At 28.9% G+C, this 15,747-nt stretch overlaps 1 protein-coding gene across 1 annotated transcript; it reads left to right on the top strand.

Moving 5' to 3' along the window:
• The first annotated feature begins 4,507 nt into the window (after positions 1-4,507).
• Positions 4,508-8,438, top strand: LOC133682206 (protein LIGHT-DEPENDENT SHORT HYPOCOTYLS 10). Its single transcript, XM_062105491.1, has 2 exons — positions 4,508-5,206; positions 8,224-8,438. The coding sequence occupies exon 1, from the start codon at positions 4,658-4,660 to the stop codon at positions 5,168-5,170; it is 513 nt and encodes a 170-aa protein (XP_061961475.1). The 5' UTR covers positions 4,508-4,657; the 3' UTR covers positions 5,171-5,206; positions 8,224-8,438.
• Positions 8,439-15,747: the final 7,309 nt, after the last annotated feature.

The following is a 15,747-nucleotide window of genomic DNA, read 5'->3' as shown; positions in this document are numbered from 1 at the left end:
GGTTACAACTATTTTTAGTAATTTCAACAAAAAACCTTAATGTTAACATTCTCAACGAGTCTTTTATTTTTAGGGATCGATTTTATTTTCTGAGATGCCTAAAGACCAACTCCAAAATTTTCACAAAATAACTAGAGGTTAAAAAAATAAAAAAATAAAAAAAATTAGAATAATTAAGGCAATAAAAAGGATAAATTTAAAAAAAAACACATAATAAAAATAATCTTTCGTAAGAGATGATGTGGTAAGAGTGACAATATTATTTTTTCCTTAGACATAACTAATCCTTACTTGAATTTCTAAAACCAATATATATTTTATGATCCATAAATTTTTGTAATTATTAGTGGTGACTCCTAATTTTCCACCATATATATTTTTTTCTTCAATTTTATAGAGTCTTGGCTGACGTCCACCGAATTACGACAGATGCCTCTACTGTTATGTTCTATATATTCACACTAGATAAAATTAAAATAACTCTTTGAAATAAAAGGACTAATTCTAATACTATATTATTGTATTAAAATTAGTAGTTACTTGAATAAAATTTTTGTTAACATGCATGATACACATTATACATTCATACAATATAAATATATTTTATTTAAATAAAAGACTCCTCTCGAAAAAATTATTTTAAAAGCATTATAGTAACCATAGTACGTAGTCATGGTAGAAAAATATGATAAAAATCTTACAATATTAAAGCTTAAATATTAACGTCGGACACCTGATAATTATAAAAACTTCTTAGGTTGTTAATTTGTAATTTTTTTAAACTGTAAATATTTTTTAAATATAAGTGATCAAACTCAAACTTTGAAAATAATATTAGATTATTATTTTCCATCATATTTGTATCATGTAAGAGATCCCAACATATTAAATATCTTGATAGTTTCACCATTCTTATTTTCATCATACAATTTAAAATAGCTCAAATTATAGAATGAAATGAAAAAAATAATATTTTAATTTTTTTTATTAAAAAAACTATCCATATACATTATAATAAACAAAGAAACTCTTATTATATTTTTGTTTATTAATTTTATTTTTACAATAAAACATGGGATTTTTTTTTATAATTAACAACATACTATAATAAAATTATATTTCCAAGTTTTAATTATGCTAATAAAGAAATTGGTACAAAATCTTGTGTGATTATTGTTTTTAAGAGTTCTAATTATAAACATTCACAAACATGCATGCAACACACATTCATACATAACCTCTCTCTCTCTCTCTCTCACACACACACACACTCACACACACACACACACACACACACACGCTAACTTCTAACTATTTTAGGCCAATAGTTTTTATATCAATGCAATTAAAGTTCATTTATATGTTTTAAAAAGCAAGAAAAGTTAAATTAATTATAAATTATCAAGCTTTATATATACAAAACTATTTGGATATTAAAGAAGACCATTTTAAATTAATGAATGCTAAAAATATTAATTATAAAAAACTCAAAAAATAATCCTTAGAGATTATAAAAGAGTATAATTCAAAAACTCGAAAAAAATGATTCCATATTAATTCAATAACATCCATCAAGTAGGATCTAAAAATTCCACGAGCTATTAAGTAAGATTAGACGGCTAGAAATAAAGGATTTCAACATGGGAAGTCTAGCTAGGGTATCTTTTAAGCGGGACCCAATAATATATTGGCCAGATGTCATCGTCGGCATCAAAGTGACGCCCACCTCGGGTTTCTTCACTCTCGCATCATGGCAAGTAAGAAATTGATTGCTAGATGTTCAAAATCAACCGCATTAGGTCCAGTGCGTGTTTGAAAATATAGTAAAATGATATATATATATATATATATATATAAAGAAATTATTTTTTAAAAAAATATTTTGAAAACACCAAAACAATGAATCCCTCAATGCCAAAATACAATCGATCACAGGCCAGCCTAATCTTCGTTTCCATTGAAGTCCCAAGTGATGAGGAATATTCACCGCCGGTTTCAAGAAATCCCAAAACAAAATCAATCAAGCAAAGCTTCAAAGGCTCCTTCAGCTAGCTAGCGTGGTTTGATCCACGTCTACATGCATGCACCCGGAAGAAAAGTGGAGAAGAGAATGATGAGGAGGGTCCATAAGGTAGGTTGGGAGGCATGTTATTATGCTTCCAAAAACCAGACATAAAGAGAGTGATTACTACTTCTAGACCTGACCTTCTTGGGTATTTTAGTACATGTACAGGCATCTCTCGTAATCTTCTAGGGTTTACATGCATACAGTTGTGTCGATCTACAGGGACGAACAAGACAGCAGCAAGAAATCTGTCTGGCAGAGCCCATTCACGTCTGTTCTTCCACTTGTTGAGTCGAATGTCGCTTACAAGCTCTCAGCAGCAGCAGAGAGCAACTCTCAAAGGATTCTTGCTACTTTAGCTATACTGAATATATATATATATATATATATATATATATATGGAAATCCGACTACAGAGAACTGCGCCTACAGCAGCACCGAAGGAAGTAAAGTCAGCTAGTAACATAATCATGTGATTAATTTTTCTAAGTTTGTTTTTTAAAAATTATTAATTTAAGTTTTATAAATTTAAAGTTATTAGAAGTTTATATAATTATTAATTTTAGATTTGTAAAATTAGTTAAGATATGTACAAACTGGTTTGGTCATCCATATTAATAATAATAATAAAAAATTAACTGAAAATAATATTTTCATCAAACTAAGCTTAAATTATATATAAATTACAAAGCAGTGAGATGGAGATTTGAATTAGTAGAAATCTTAGGGATAATGTATCCATTCCAATTATTAGGAACCGTTCATTTTTCAAAACTTTAATTTTATTCCCATCGTCCCTTTTGTATTCATATATGTGTGTGTGGTTTTGTCATTTTCTATTTCTACGCAAATAAGCCACTTCAAAACAACACCAAGAAATGCTATTTCAAACCATAAAAAATTAAAAAAAATTAACTTTGAAGAACTTAACAAAACAAAACTTGGAACATACCAAAAATACGATATATATAAACTAACATAGGAAACTAATGAAAAAAATTAATTAGAGGATATATATATATATATATGTTCTGCAATACTTATTCCTTTATGATAGGCATATTTCTTTGTTACAAGCCTTCACGGACGGAGATGGTTTTTGTTTTTCATTTTTTATTTCTTCCACGTTAGTTTTTTTTTCTAGGATTTTAAATGTTTTTATACTTTGTAGTTTTTTTTCTAGGCTTTCAAGTGTTTTGAAAGCATTGAAAAACTATTTCATGAAAGAAAATATGAATATGTAAGAAGACATGGTAGATTATTTGATTATCCCTTGTTAGTTTTATAATAGTATATATTAATCAATACATTTGAAGTAGAGATTCTAAAAAATTCATTTTTTTATTTGAAGTCAAATTATATCTTAATGTATTTTAATCAATATATACATGTTAATCAAGAATAAATCTTATTTTTAATTGATCTGAAGGATGCATTTTCGATATTAATTTGATAGTTCAAGAAAATAAATTTTTTTTAAATATTATCTTCAAAATTAATCCTAATTCATAGAATAAGGAGATTAAGCAAACATCCTTATCCACCATGCTTGAGGTTACAATTATCACAATTTGAGAACATTAAAAAGTCAATATTAAATCTTTCCTGTGCATTAAAACCTACTTCTCTGCTCAAAATTTACAACTATAGCTTCCATTTCAATGTAAAAAGGAATGAGTTCGCATCAACTCGATCGTATACAAGTCTCAAATTTAGTAAAAGTTGAAGAGATATGATCCTTTCTTTGATTTTCTAGCTTCAAATTTCAACATTATAATAAAATTTATTAAATATTTTTTAATGTATCAGGTTGATATAAAATGTACGTTCTTAATATTATCTGAGAAAAAAATTAGTCTCGGTTGATGCTTAGGTAATCTAGAGATACTCTTTATTGTCAAAAAGAAAACATAAAAGGGCAAACAGGGCGCAATTGTGTCTAATGACGATCAAATGATAGAGGCTTAATTATTTGCAAATGTATATACAATTATTTTGTGATTTATTTTCAGCAACTTTCTGAATTGAATTTAATATTTAAAGATTTTAATGAAGTCTTAAATCTAAAATTATTTTTAATGTTAAGATCAATTGAATTTTAAATGGATTTCATTCTCTAAAAACATTAAATAAATAAATCAGAGATCAACCCTTTTAATTTATAATTTTTAAAAAATTAATATTCATTTTTTTAAATACCTTTTTAATCTTTTTTAAGATGAAAATAATGAGAAAAATATAAAAAAATAAACTGAATTTTATTTTTTAAAATATATAAATTAAATTAAATTAAATTTATTAATTAAATTCAAATAAAAAAATTTAAGGTAAAAAGGCAGAGTTAAATGATAATGGGCGCTAATAAAAACAAAAAAAGAAGAGAAACCATAAAAATTAAAACAAATAAAAGAGAAAACAAAAGCAACGAAGTTGGCCCATGGTATGTCTACTCACCAGCATCTATGATGTGAACTTCATCTTCCTCCCCACTCCCATCCTCTATTATTTTACCCCTCCGGACCTGTGCTCTTTTTTTCTTACCATATTTAGTAAATTAGAGATCATTCCCATTAATCTTCATCCGTAACAACGATGTCCAGAGAAAGAGGAAAGGACATAGCTGAAGGATCTAGCGAGAATCAACAGCCAGCAACTCCTAGTCGTTATGAGTCACAGAAGAGAAGGGACTGGAACACTTTTGGGCAGTACTTGAAGAACCAGAGGCCTCCAGTGCCTCTTTCTCAGTGCAATAGCAACCATGTCCTAGATTTTCTTCGATATCTTGATCAGTTTGGCAAGACTAAGGTTCATCTACAAGGTTGCATGTTTTATGGACAGCCTGAGCCCCCTGCTCCTTGTACTTGCCCTCTTAGACAAGCTTGGGGCAGCCTTGATGCTCTTATTGGGAGGCTTCGAGCAGCCTATGAAGAGAACGGAGGCACACCAGAGACGAACCCTTTTGCTAATGCTTCTATTCGGGTTTACCTTAGAGAAGTAAGGGACTATCAAGCAAAGGCAAGAGGGATCCCACACAAGAAGAAAAAGAAGCAGCAGATTTCAAGCAAAGGGAATGATGAATCCAGCTCTGCGATGCAGTTTTCTTAAAATTCCACTTGGCTTTCCAGGATCTGAGCACTTATGGTAATTAATCAAACCCTTACCACATTTTCTTTTTGACATTTTGTATATGATTTATTGCTTGTTTTAATCATACTAATCTATCTAGCTTGATTTACCCCTTGACAAACTCAATTTTTGAACCCATATTTCACAACTAAGAAAATGATTAATTTACTAATACTGAAATTCTTAATGATTGAACAACTACAGTACTATATAGGAATGCACATAGTTCTTCTTTTTCTCTCTATTTTTTTGCTGATCCCTCTAAAACAGATAGATTTAAAGAGAGATCTCACTTCTTTCAACAGAAATTTAAGAACCTTAATCGCATATTCACAAAAAGTATGTGATTAATGAAGTTTCAGATATGAAACTATCTTTTTTGTTGTTGTTTTTTTTTTTATGAATTAGTTAATCTGTTTTCCTTACTCTATGAGATAGTATTTACACCGGCAAGAATTCGTAAAACAAAACACCACTAACATTGGTGAGATTAGTGTAGTTTGTCTAGCTGCATCTCATAGGAAGAACTCTCTCTCTCTCTCTCTCTCTCTCTCTCTCTCTCTCTCTCTCTCTCTCTCTCTCTCTCTCTCTTACACCCGCACTCAAAACGAACATCATGCAAAAGAACTCAATTTGTGGTTTCTAAATTTAATATCATTTACTTGCATGTCACTTTTCCTTAGTTTTGCTCTTTTAAGATTCTGAAGATTTTCTGCCCCCATGAATAACCAAGTGAGATATGATACGATTTTCGATTTTACTAGTAATTAATCAAAGTTTAAGGTTTCATGCAAATCTCCCTAGCTAAACAATAAATTAGTGCTCCATGCATGCTTTCTGTCGGACTTTTTCTTGTTTATATTTCTTAAAAACAATGTCGCGGTTGTTACAATGGTTAGTCTCCATGATGTAAGAGAGATAATAGTGATAGATAGGCTAATATATTTTATCATGGTTTTGTTAATTTAACAACACAGACTTCAAGCCATGCCCCACAAATTACTTTTCTATACAGCAGCGCATATCTTTGCAAGGGCAATCTTGAACAATGGTATCCTGCCCTTTGTACCTTCATAGATTTGCATGTTGTCCGATTTCAGATTTTGTGGGACATTATTTTATTCCATCTTGCATGCCAATATATGCTTTTTATTATGCATTTGTTCATTTGCGTGGAAGTGAACCTTTTTTTTTATGATTGGAGGTGAGCTTGTGCTCCAAAAAAGCACATCATATATACCTTTGCGTTTTGCTATCGCATTCGTAGAGCTAATACTATAAGTAGTAATTAGATAGTATAAAATGATGGAAGCCTCGATTAAGTTCGAGAAAGTTTAAACAATTTTACTTGAAGCAGTGTATAAATGAGTTGATATAAGATCATTTCTTAATTCCCATCTAATAAATTCTTGATTTGAGTAGTGTTCTTGATATGTACTGGCATTCCTATTCAGGAAATTCAAATGACAGTACTGTTTCAAAGCTAGGTTTATAGAATCATTATGTTCTTCTATCTAAATATCTGCCTGATTTTATCATCATAAACATTCAATTTTTTTATGTAATATATGTATAATCTAGCCTTTAGCACACGCGGTTTTTAATTAGAAAATTTAAAGGAAAATCTTAGGCATCGTTGTATGTAACTGACAATACAGAAAATTGCAAGCAATAGCAAATCTACGTACAGTAAAATTAGAGGGATGAGTACATGTATAAGCCTGCATCAAAGTAAACAGACTTTAAGAATCTACATCTTGGATCTGCTACGCAACATTTGGTCATTCACCCTTCTAATTATAGAATTAGTACTAGAATCTAGGATCCACTTGTTCAATTGGTCAGGTGTTTTTTGGGGTATTTGAATACAAACTTTGCAAGTAGTTTGAGAGGGGAGCAGCCTGGCACTCTCCACTATAGCGTGTATTTTGTTCTCCAAGATCTTGAGGTGCCCTACTTTCTCTGGGTAATTGTTTGCTTGCATAGCCTTCTCCATGGTAGCTTCTTTTGCAAGACCTTTATACTTCTTAATAAAATCACTGGTCACATTCACCATGAACAACAATAACAAAAACCTGCTCTCCTACCCCAAAAATGTCAGCATATTGATTAACAGTTAGGTTTTTGAACCCAACCCAATGTGGACATTGTGCATGCTCGTGCTAGAACTGAACTTTAGGTGTATAAAGATAGTATTCTGGTACTTAATTTGATGAACTTGGTCTACTGGTAATTAAACCGATTGTACTGTCATAATTTACGGCACTAAGTTGCTAGACCAGTAGAATTAACTGCACAACAACCAATTACAGACACCGGAATCCATTGCACCTCCTAATTAAAACTTGTTTGATCCAATAGACAAGGTCCAAGCATGTAAATCTTTGGCATATATACAGCCCTAGGTATGCATATGCGCGCGCGCGCGTATGGTAAAGTGAACAGAAGGACACTTTATTATTGCTGTGTGAGAAAAGACAAGAAGTGACACACACAAACACATATATCACCCTGAGGGCTCAAGAAACAATCACAGAAGCTAGCAAACTGTATGTTGAACAATCACAGATTTGAAACATGCATGACTAGCTATATATATATGTTCTCATAGGAACATGACAGGATCCAAATCCGAGTAACTTTTGTTGAATTCTTGCTTACTTGTTTTCATTAACTGCTCAAGACACTTAAGTTGTATCATGTTTGAAAACCTAGTGTATGTTACAAAGATATAACTTATATGTACTTCACTAACAGCCCCTTCAAACGGAATTTGTGTGAAATGTAAGGAACAAGGCATTAGACCTTGAGCAACTTGTCCCTGAAAAAGTGGTAGCTCACCTCTATATGCTCGGTTCTTGCTTTAAACACTGAATTGCAAGACAAGTACGTGGTACAAAGTGGTAGTTCACCTTTATACTGAATTGCTTTAAACAAGGATTGATGTTAACAACTGAACTCTCTTCATGGCTTTCTCCTCTTTCTTTTTTGTCTTTACAACTTAAACTGGAGTGTATATTATATCTTTGCAGTATCGTCTTCAAGAAGGACACTAGTAGGAAGGGATTGTTAGAGGACAGAATCTCTCGGGATACTGAGTCTCCTAGTCGTTGCTCTTTGGAGTTTGTATTCTCTAAGTTCCCAGTACTTAGTAAAGTACTAGTTTTGTTTCAGTCATGATCCTTCAAGTGTGTGCATAATTTTGGACCATTGACAACAGCAATATAATTGCTCCTGCTTTCATCAATTTACTTACGTCATAACACATTAACGTCTTGAATAAATCATCATATAACACATCCAGCATCCATAAAATCTAACTTCTTGAAAGTGTTTGAGAAACATTGCAGGTTGCTAGCTAAAAGTCCAACAGTAATAACATTTAGCCTTATACAGAGAAGTTTCATGATTAAATAACACAAAAAAGGTGAACAAAATATATGAAGATTTTGTTTGTTACAGAAAACTAATAAACATTTTCGTTGCTCTCTCTATGTAGCTAGATGCTCTCATTATAAAGACAAGAGGACCTTCATAACTTAACCTTGTGAGATCTCTAGCTCCTCACTTTGAAAAAGCTTCAACCCGTTCTCTCTTGAAGACTATTACTTCAATACCTTCTAACACAAAAGATTTGTTTGGTTGAATCAATATGAAAGGGTGAAAAACATGAAAAGAGTCAAGTCTTGTAACCTTAAAATCCTCAAAAAAGGAAAGTAATGGTTCTTTGTGTTGAAAAGATTGCTAGAAATTATTATCCCCCCCCCCCCCCCCCCAAAGTTGATCAGTGATATCTGGAGAATGGAGGTAGAAGGCTTGCAATGAAACTCACCATATATATATATATATATAACATATGATTTGCCTTATTAAATATCATGGTTGATTTTGGATTGCTTTCAAAAGATTTAAGTCTTAAGATGAATGGTTTATTAATTTTTAATCTTATATATTATTTTACTTTCTTTATACTCATCAAGAATATGAGATATACATATTCTTTAACACTTTCTCATTAATTAATTTGGGTTTCAGGATCTTTGTTCATGAGTTATTGAACCTCTCATATTAAATTTAATTTATAGTTGGGTTTAGATTCATTCAAAAGACTCGAATTTTATGATGAGTGATCTATTTGTAGTCTTATTTTGTTGTATTTATTAGTTAGATGTGGTGCAATGCACGCGCGATCCATGCACGATTTATTTTGTTTTATTATATATATAATGTAGTTTTTGACACATCATATATATATATACGATTAATTCAAGTTTCTAAAGTCTAGAGCTAAATATAGAACTTAAAATAAAAATAATTCAAAGTCAATGTCATGCATGTAATTAAAGAATTGAAAAGAATAAACATTATTCATGCATGATGAAATATAATAGTATTTCCTACTAATTATTTCAATTAATATGTTTATAATCCTACCTTTTAATTGTATTGCTAGAAACTAATATAGTTAATCATCTTGCTTCTTAATTTTTTTATTGGGTAGTTTATGAATGGTAAATCATCATCTATCTTTTATCTTTATTGTTACCACCCCACTTCTTATCATTCTTAATTATCACTCCATTGCTATTATTATATCTTTCGATAACTACGTACCATTACAAATTAATTTTCCGCATTTACAATATATATATACACACACACAAACACACACACACCATGCTTTAATATCACTACCTTTCTATAACTATCAGTAGAAAATAATTTTCTTAACACAACCACAAAATTATGTTTTTTAAGATAAATATTTTTTTTAGAAAAATCTTGAGTTAAAATTAAATCAAATGAAATATAAATTCATATGAAAGTCTTTTTCTAAGATAAACTCTGTATTTTATCTTTACCCATCTAAGTTGTAGATGAATTTTAAATTGGAGTTTAATTTAACCTCATTATTAATTTATTTTTATGTGAAGTAATTATATAAAAAACATTATTTAAAAGAAAGCATAACTTAGTTTTATATTTTATATAATATTAGTAAATAACTTCTCCCAGTGATTTTTATATTTTTTAAATTAATAATTTATACTTTATTCTGGTTAAGCTAAGTAGTTTTTGTACATACACCACGTAAAAAAAAAAAAAACTTTAGCCCTCCAATGCAATCCGATATATATTTAGTCCCATTCTTAAGGAAATTTTTATTAATTCAGTAATATTAGGAATTATATATCGTGTATGATATGAATTTTGGTATATTTATTAAAAATATCATTCTACTATGATATTAGGAAGATTATTTTAGTCAAAAGGAGAAATATTAGAATAATATTATGAGGAACATATTAATTTCACAATTATCTTACAAATTATGGTAATGGATGTTTTAGTCTCGAATACAAAAAATATATAATGTACTTTTTAAATAGGATTTTACAATACAAAAGTAATTTATATTTCACAAATTAAATGGATAGTTTAAAAACACACGCACATACATGGCAAGATTATATACTTCAGCGTATATAGCCTCTACATTTCATTACATGAACACAAAAAATTAAGTCTTAGATAAATTTATGATGTGAATATTTGACCAATACATAAATTATTTATCAAATAAAATAATCTATCATGAACTAAATGTAAATAAATCATTTTTTTAAAATAAACTAAATAAATCTATCTTATTTTAAGTTTCAAATTAGAAAAAACTCTTTTATTGAGTTGTAAATAAATAATTAGCATGAAGGAAAACTAATATGTTCTTAGTCATGATTTTCTTTTTCTTTAAAGTTTTTGTATCCTTTATTTACATAATTAATTGATCATCATAACCAATTGTATGCAATTAACTTTTTCAACTTTGTTATATAATCAGTCACTTATTTCCGTGATTCACTTTATTATCTTTATTATTTGATATTAATTTCATCATTTACCTCAAATACACAACTTTTGATAAATTCTTTAATTAATAAGTAAGTTAAATAATATTTATATGCAAATCATATATAAAATATATCATCATAACCAATGGGGGGTTTAATTAATTTATTTAACGTTAAGAGTTTATCACGTATCATGTACACATAATATTTTGCAGTGTTATTCGATTAGACTAGTATAATACTGTATTATGTATTTTAACTTTCTTGTAGTAAAAAAAATTAAATCGTTCATTGATTTTTTTATCATATTATTAGCCATTATTCTAAACATCAATTTCGAAAAAATATTATACGAATGTATATTTAGAAAAATAACTAAAAACCTTATATGCAATTTAATAAATTTACTTTCTTAGAAATATGTTGCAACAATTAGGATGGTGATTACCGGTAAATAAAGAAGTTTCCTTCCCTCTGAGCTGATCTGGGCCAGCATAATACAATATTCATATAAATAATTTGTTTTTAATTAATTTTTATTTTATGTTCTAGGTTACTAAAAAAATACTTTCTTTTCCTGTTTAATTCCAATCTGGAGTTGAAATAATTTTTTTTATCTTGTTATTAGAGGAAATATAAAAACAAATAATAGAAGCAAGGTATTCTTAAAAAAAAAATCAAAATGATATTATTATATTCTATTTTTTTTCTTGCAGTCCAATGGATGAATGGAGAATGGAGGATTTTAGTTGAAACTAGATAGATGGCCTGTGCATTGATACAGGTGTGTCAATTTTTTAATAACATAAAAAAATAATGTTTAGATGCTTCTATCTATTTTTTAAAAAAAATCAATCACAACTTGATTTATAGACTCAATTGAGTATAATAAAATGATTATAATTTAATTTTATGATAGAAAAAGCAAAAACATAAAATAGATTAAATTTTAAAAGAAAACATGATAACAATGACCAGAATAAAAAGAATGCCTATCAAAAGGGAAAAAATTACAAAATTGAATTTCAAGATAACTTAATGTTAAAGGATAAAATTAAAAAAAATGATTAAATAAAACACCTCGAGTCAACCCGAACTAGCATGACAAACTCACAACCCAAGTCATGAGGACGGACCAGTGAATGATCAAGGACAAATATTGTAAACAAATCGAAATTTGACAAAAGGGTCAAGAACAAAAATAAAAAAAATAAAACAATAAGGACCAAAGTTAAAATATCAGTAAATGAGAGGACAACTGTGAAAGTTTGAATGGTCAGCGTGAATTTCGAGAGGAGAAGAAAGAAGAGGAAAAGAAAAAAGAAGAGGTCGCCTACGACATGCCATCCCATAAATGATGACACGCACTGCCCCACGCACTGTCAGAAGAACGCAAATACCTTCCACCTACTAGCACTAGTGCATGCAATGAATGTGCTAGCCAACTTTAGTTTTTAAATTAAATTTTATATTTATTAAGATATAAAATTTTTTCTAAGTCAACTTGATTATAGTTAAAAAAAACCAGGATAAGAATACAAAAAAATCTTTGAACGCCAATTAAAGAATTTTTCCTTTTAATAACAATTCCATCATTTAGTTGTGCTTTAAAAATATAGAAAGATCGAGTTGTCCCTGATCTATTTGATAATGATTGATGGATTCTATAAAAAGACTATACTACCTTCAATTGCTAGTTCACTGATTTTTTAGGAGGGGTAAAATGATTATTACATTGTTTTAATTAACAGTGAATTCTCTTACAATAAACAATATTTTCCCTTCCCAATAAACTTTTGTTAATAAAACAGTAAAATGCAAAAAAAAAAAAATTAAAAATTAAAAATTAAAATGATATCAATAAAATATAAAATGCATCCCTATCTTTAAGGAATTAAATAAACAACTAACAAGTAGCTTTTTAGTGTTGGTACTAGATCAATAGCATGTGACATGTTGCAAGTCAATTGAATTGTTTTTAACATATAAAAAATGTCTAAGTGTTGTTAACATTATAGTAGAAAAAAATTAAACAGCATAGGAGTTAACCTTATGTAACTCTGTTAACTTGAAAAGTTTAAATGCAACTTAAACAACTTATAAAAATATATTTTGGATAAAAAAATTAAGACGATATGTTTTTTTTTAAATATTGATACGGTAAAATATTGGATCGACTTAGTTTATCCTGCTAAATTCGTGATCCAAGTTATGAGATATTGATAACCCCATAAAATATAAATTGAAACTAATTATGAAGCTCAATTTCTAATCAACTCAATTGAAGGGTGGAATTGAAAAAAAAATTGTTAAAAAGAAAAACAACTCAAGTCAACACAGTTTAGCTTGCCAAACTCGCGATCCAGGTTATGAAACTAGGATAACCTCATAAAAAACAAATTAAAATAAGTTACAAGTTCCAATTCTTAATCAATCTAATGTTGAAAGATGAAATTAAAAAAAAAATCTATTAAAAAAAGATCAGAATTAACCCAAGTTAATCCGTTAAACCTGCGATCTAGGTTATGAGATCATGATAACTTAATTCATAGAAATTAAATTGAAACAAATTATAAAGCACAATGCTTAATAAATCTAATATTAAACAATAAAATTAAAAAATATTATTGCAACAATTCTTTATGAGAATGAGAGCGCATTAAATTCACAATCTCTTTTAACTTTTGTTAATTAGAAAAGATCTAAGGTAGGATTTAGGACAAAGAATAATAAAACTAAACAAACAGGAAAATGAATCTAAGCTAAAGGAAAGTTAAAAAAAAATAGAACCAAAAAAAATAATAAGGAGTCTATTTTTTTTTGGTAACCCGGGGTGTCCGGGCCAGCTTACGCGCACCACAACTAATCCCCGGACTCACTGAACACCCTGCAAGCCCAGTAAGCATGTAAGACACCGCGGGGGTGATAGGCGTGCACGCTAGGGCTCAAACCCAGGTGACAGAGACAAGGAAACGAGTCTATTCATCACTCATGAAACTCCAATATAAAATTATCAAACTTATCTTCATATATATATATATATATATAATTAAAGGAGTGTTTCTTTTCCAAACAAATTATATATAAATTTGGATTCTAATAAATGTTTTTTTATTTATTTTCAAAACAAGAACGAAACATGGTGAAAAGTAAATAAAAGGGGACAATTAACATAGTCTGGTCAAAAGTTTACTCTCCTAACTGTCCTTTCTAATTATATATAAGATTAAATGTGGATATGTTCTAGCTCTCTCTTTGAGCAGACATATCACTAACTTAGGAATTCTCTTACATATATATTCACTTCGACAGTAGCCTATGCAAACCCCGTCTGTGCATGCGTATGTCATCAAGGTCGCAATAATAGTCTAGGCGCACAGGCTACACAAGCCGATATATATCTTGCTTTTAATATATTTCTTTTCTACTTAATAGTATTTATTTGCTTTGAAATTAATAGGAAAAATAAATAAATTCTCCTTTACTTTCCACGTTTTTCCTGACTCTTCATTTATTTATCTGGAAGTTTGTTCATATGGATGCCAAATGAAATGTAAAGGATGTTAGCCACAATATACATTCGAATCTAAGAATCTTCTATATGTTACTGTTGGTTGATTAAAAGAATAAAGTAGATGGTTGAAAAGTAAAATCTCTAATTCTATCAAGAGATTTCTTGCCAAAATGAAAAGAAATAGATACTTATCATCAGTATCATTTAGTGTTTGTGTGGTATTTTATTAGTCGTTGTTTTTTAAAATGTTTTTTGTTTAGAAATGTATTTAAATAATTTTTTTAAAAATTTATTTTTAACATCAGTATATCAAAACAATCCAAAAACATAAAGGAAAAAAAATCAGCTCTGTCTATTGATGACTTAATAAATTTTTATGTTACTGAGAATATTTTTATTCATGTTGACGTTGAGAAGTTAAATGATGTATTGAGAACCAGTAGACATACAGAAATCGAAGAAGATGATGATAACGACAAGTATCAATTCAATGAAGAAGATTATGATGGACATAACGATAATGAAATTGAAGAAAAAGAAGAAGAAGAAGACAATTCTAATTATATTATAAAACGTCAATGTGTAATGAAATTGAGTTTAATGTAATTTTTCTGGTTATTTCTTTATAATGAGCTGTTGTTAACACTGATGGAACAATTATTATTGTGATTTTATTATTATGATTAGACATGGTGTTATTTATAGGTTGGATAGATAGAGAAAACAATAACATCTAGAAAAAAAAAATTGTTTTATATCGATAGACTAAGTTCCTTGAAGAGTAATGGAAAAAAATTGCATGACTTTGTTATTGATCATTACAAACAGAACTACCAACGGATTAAGTCCATCGAAAAGTTTCAAAGAGTTAAAATATATTACATAAAATGCCACTAACCATTATAGACAGAATTACCGACGAACTAAGTCCATCAAAGAGTTCCAAAGAATTGTGAAAAAAGTTACATGAATTTTTCATCGACCATTACAGATGGACAAAAAAATCATCTGAGAATTATGGGGGGCCTTCGATAAATTTTGGGTTTAATTGAAAATTGTAAGTTTGGGTTTAATTGAAAATTGTAAGTTTTAGTTACTGATAAATATTTAAAAAATATAAATATTTAATTATTCGTCGATAATTCGGTCGGTAAAAGGATCAAAATCTGTAATTTCATAAGAAAATAACA

Source organism: Populus nigra, chromosome 2 (genome assembly GCF_951802175.1).
Source record: "Populus nigra chromosome 2, ddPopNigr1.1, whole genome shotgun sequence".
NCBI classification, from domain to species: Eukaryota; Viridiplantae; Streptophyta; class Magnoliopsida; order Malpighiales; family Salicaceae; genus Populus; species Populus nigra.
Note: the sequence above shows the minus strand (reverse complement) of the source record. Positions and strands in the feature narration are given on the sequence as shown.

Excerpts from the sequence above, each read along its gene's own strand:
- LOC133682206 (XM_062105491.1), top strand. The coding sequence starts at position 4,658 with ATGTCCAGAGAAAGAGGAAAGGACATAGCTGAAGGATCTAGCGAGAAT.